Here is a 3,957-nt window from a genome sequence, read left to right on the forward strand (position 1 = left end):
CCCCACGCTGGAGCAGTGAAAAACTGTAGCCTATGGGAAGGACACACAATGGAGAATTTCATTTCTATGGGAGGGACCCTATGCTGGAGCAGGGGAAGAGTGTGAGGAGTCGCGCCTCTGAGAAGGAAGGAGCAGCAGAGACAACATGTGATAAACTGACTATAATCCCCATTCCTTGTCCTCCTGTGCCACTGGAGGAGAGGAGGTAGAGAAATTGTGAGCAAAGTTGAGCCTGGGAAGAAGGGAAGGGGGTCTGGTGAAGAGTGGTTTTAAGATTTTTTTTTTATTTCTCATTATCCTACTCTGATTTGATTGGTAACAAATTAAATTGATTTTTTTTCCCCTAGCTGAGTCTGTTTTATCCATGACTGTAACTGGTGAGTGGGCCCTCCATGTCTTTGTCTTTCATATCTCTATATAAAATAATTTTTTATTATTTTATCCTTTCCTTCCCACTGGATGCTTAGTTAGCAGGTGCTTTGTTGCAGATTGGGCCTAATTCATGACAAATATTGAAGTGTTTACATTGCACTTTGAATGATGCTTTTTTTTTTTTTAAATTCAGTATTATGAATTCCTTGGTGATCGTCCTCTTTCTGTCTGGAATGGTAGCTATGATTATGTTGAGGACGCTGCATAAAGACATTGCAAGATACAATCAGATGGATTCCACTGTAAGTCTAAAATGTACCTTCTGAAATTTATTTAGAATGTTATTTTTTCAGCTAAATGTATTTCTGTAGCAGGCTATTTAAATAGCAATCCACTGTATTAAAACAGATATATTTCCTTCTTGTAGGAAGATGCTCAAGAAGAATTTGGCTGGAAACTGGTTCATGGTGATATTTTCAGACCCCCAAGAAAAGGAATGCTCTTGTCCGTTTTTCTAGGCTCTGGCACACAGATCTTAATAATGACTTTTGTTACCCTGTGTAAGTAATAAAGTGAGGAGGGATTAGTTGAGTACAGTTGATTTTTCACTGCTAATTGCATGGTGCTAGTAAAAATAGCAGTATAGGTTTTGTCTAGAAATTTCTTAAAAGTCTCAAGGTTGGAAACTGCTGAGCTGATACAGCAGGCGTGCAAGTTAGTATACTCAGATTTTAAGATAACTGATGTACCAGCTTTAAGTCAAATGTATGGCCACTCTCTAACATTGTCCATCTCTGCCTCCTAGTTTTTGCTTGCCTGGGATTTTTGTCACCTGCTAACCGGGGAGCTCTAATGACCTGTGCTGTAGTTTTGTGGGTACTGCTTGGAACTCCAGCTGGTTATGTTGCTGCCAGATTCTACAAATGTGAGTAGAAGTTATTTAAAATGACAAGGCTTAAGTTCATTAAAGTAAATTACCATCATGGAACTGATTTTTCTTTTGCAGTACTGTTTGTAGTTTCCCTCAGGGCTAGTTGGAGAAATGTACCTACCTAACAACAGAAAACACGTATAGAACACTGGCATGGTTACGCTTGTTTTGATGTGATCATGCCTAAAGACCCTGAATTGCTCTTGCTACTATGTATCTATGGAATTGGGAAGCAGATTCCATTTTATTAGTACTAAGCTCATTACATCACATAGGTTTGTACTTCTGTTTCCTTCAGTTGCAGGGTGCAGTGTTAACTTGCATTTAGTTTTAGCCATTGAAGTTACTTGGTAACAATTTTTATTTCCTCCCCCAAATCATGAACCTCCGTTCTTGCATGCCTGAGATTTGTCACTTGTTTTTAGCTAGTTCCTGGGCCTTTGGGGAATGGTGCTTATCAGACTGTGGCAGGGGCGCAGGCGGAAGGAGTATTAGGTGTCCCGTAGTTGTAGAAATCAACCCAGTGGTGTTTGGGCACCTGACAGTAGTTAGTTGATACTGTTTTCTTTTACTGATCCCAGCTAGCTGTTCTTTCAAGGCTTGCCTACCAAACCCAAAATGTTTGCCCCTGTACCTTCTGGTTTCTCTTAAGGTGAAGCATACTGTTCCGCATTACAGCTTAATTACCTTACTCAAGGTAAAAGACTTTATGACTGAGCGAGCTGCATCTTTTGGGTTATTTTAGTTCTGAATGTACAGGGCTAGAGAATGTGTCTATTTCTAAACTTCAGCCTGGTAGTAGGCATGGGAGTTTTTTCTTCTAACCATTTCACGATTTTCATGTGGGGAGAACCATTGCAGAAAGAGAGTTTGTATTTTGTAAGGAGTTTTTCCACCGTGGTAGTGAACTGTTTCTTTTCCCAATCTTCAAGCCAATTAGGCTTAAATGGAAGGAGACTTTAGGACTAAGGGTGTAACTGAGGACAGAATTACTCTTTATATCATGCTCTATATTGTGTGGTTTGAAGGATGTTTTGAATTGTATTAATGGTAAATTAAATTCTATATCTTTGGAGGAGATGTAGCTGATAATGATTACATTTCATATTATCTTTACTGGGAATCATTTATTTGATAGTTGAATATTGTGTCTAAATGCTAAGGCAGTGAGTGACTGATCCAGAGATATTCTTGTTATAACACCAGGTGATCCATACCCTGCATACAGTATGGAAACATGGCTGTTACGTGAGACATAAACCAAAATGCAACTGAAATGGATATCCAGTGTTAATGCGGGGGGGGTTGTTTTGTTTTTTCAATGTTGTATTCAAAAAGCGAAACCTGAGTTGAAATTAAGGGGTTAATCTTAGTGCCGTGGTCTACCAAGGTTTTATGAAGAAATAGAAACTTAATTAAAATCACTCTAACCGTAATCACTTCTGACTCTTGAAGTAAAGAAGCATGTCATTATGGCAGTGCTCAGATGAAATTGTCAGCTTCACTGAATTCCACCAGGATATTTTCATTTGGAAGTATGCTGACTAGAATTTTTATCAGCATAGTGCAACTTCATAAAGATTTTCTTAACGAAGCTATCTTTGGTCTTTTGGTATCACCAATGCTTACTGGTGTTAAGAGAACATCACTTCTTCCTGTAAGCGTGTTAGTCCTGATTTTCTTGTAAGATTTGTAGACAAAATTATTTAAAGAAAATTGTTAGGCTTGCTTTTCACATATTTATGGTTTTTTTTCATACTGTAACCTGCAGTCAAATGCTAGAAAGCTTAAACTTAGTAATCACTCCAGATTTTAACTATTTTTTAAAGACTTAAAAGTACTGCAAATCTGTTTCCTCCTTTTAGCAGATAAGGTGGTCAGAGACCCAGTTTATTTAGTTGGATACTTTTCCTGGCCTTGGTCTGAGTCTTTGCTTTGAAGCTCTGTGATTAAGCAATTTAATGAGGGAATTCAGTTTTATCACTGAAGAATTAGTCTACTGTTTTAAACTTGGGCATGGTACCACATTATTTGAGTATTTTCAAGCAAAATGTAACAGGTAAATGGACTGGAAAATTAATAGTTGTGAGTTTAATACATGTTTTGATGAGTGTCGCATGTTTTAATACAGCATTTGGAGGTGAGAAATGGAAAACAAATGTCCTGCTGACATCATTCCTTTGTCCTGGGTAAGTTGAGAATATTGCCATGATTAAAAAAAAAGAAAAAAAATTGCTTCCCTGACATGCATAGCTAATTTTTAAGTTTCAGCTGTACAAGTAAATCTTGTTACATTGTCCCTTTGTTCCAGAAGGTACAAGAAAATCATGATGCTGTTGACAAAGATAAATATGTTAATGGCATATCATCCTTAGATTTTATATTTTTTTAGTAAGCATTTGTTGAATCTCACCAGATGAAAAGGTTGATTAAGAAAGACCATTATGCTAGTGGTAAGTTTTAGACAGCCACACTTTTTCATTGCTTTCTTTTACTCTCTAGGCTGTTTCTCTGACCACACTGTAGTTGGTCTTACATAGTGTCATATACTGTATAACCACTGTGGCAAATTTTTCTACTGAATCACAGCAAGCAGTCTTACCCTGAAGTGTAGTTAAGACAAGCATATACTTGAAGTTGCTTAGTTGGAATGT

General features: G+C 37.5%; 1 protein-coding gene across 1 annotated transcript in view; it reads left to right on the plus strand.

Moving 5' to 3' along the window:
* Positions 1–3,957, plus strand: part of TM9SF2 (transmembrane 9 superfamily member 2) — a gene marked incomplete at its 5' end in the record, with an annotated part of 23,053 nt that overhangs the window by 10,193 nt on the left and 8,903 nt on the right. Inside the window, 4 exons of the mRNA XM_010142270.1 lie at positions 566–674; positions 800–932; positions 1,178–1,297; positions 3,435–3,492. Coding sequence (XP_010140572.1) covers positions 566–674; positions 800–932; positions 1,178–1,297; positions 3,435–3,492 — 420 coding nt within the window. The remainder of the gene's footprint in view (positions 1–565; positions 675–799; positions 933–1,177; positions 1,298–3,434; positions 3,493–3,957) is intronic.

Source organism: Buceros rhinoceros, unplaced genomic scaffold, assembly GCF_000710305.1.
Source record: "Buceros rhinoceros silvestris isolate BGI_N320 unplaced genomic scaffold, ASM71030v1 scaffold5238, whole genome shotgun sequence".
Classification (NCBI taxonomy): domain Eukaryota; kingdom Metazoa; phylum Chordata; class Aves; order Bucerotiformes; family Bucerotidae; genus Buceros; species Buceros rhinoceros.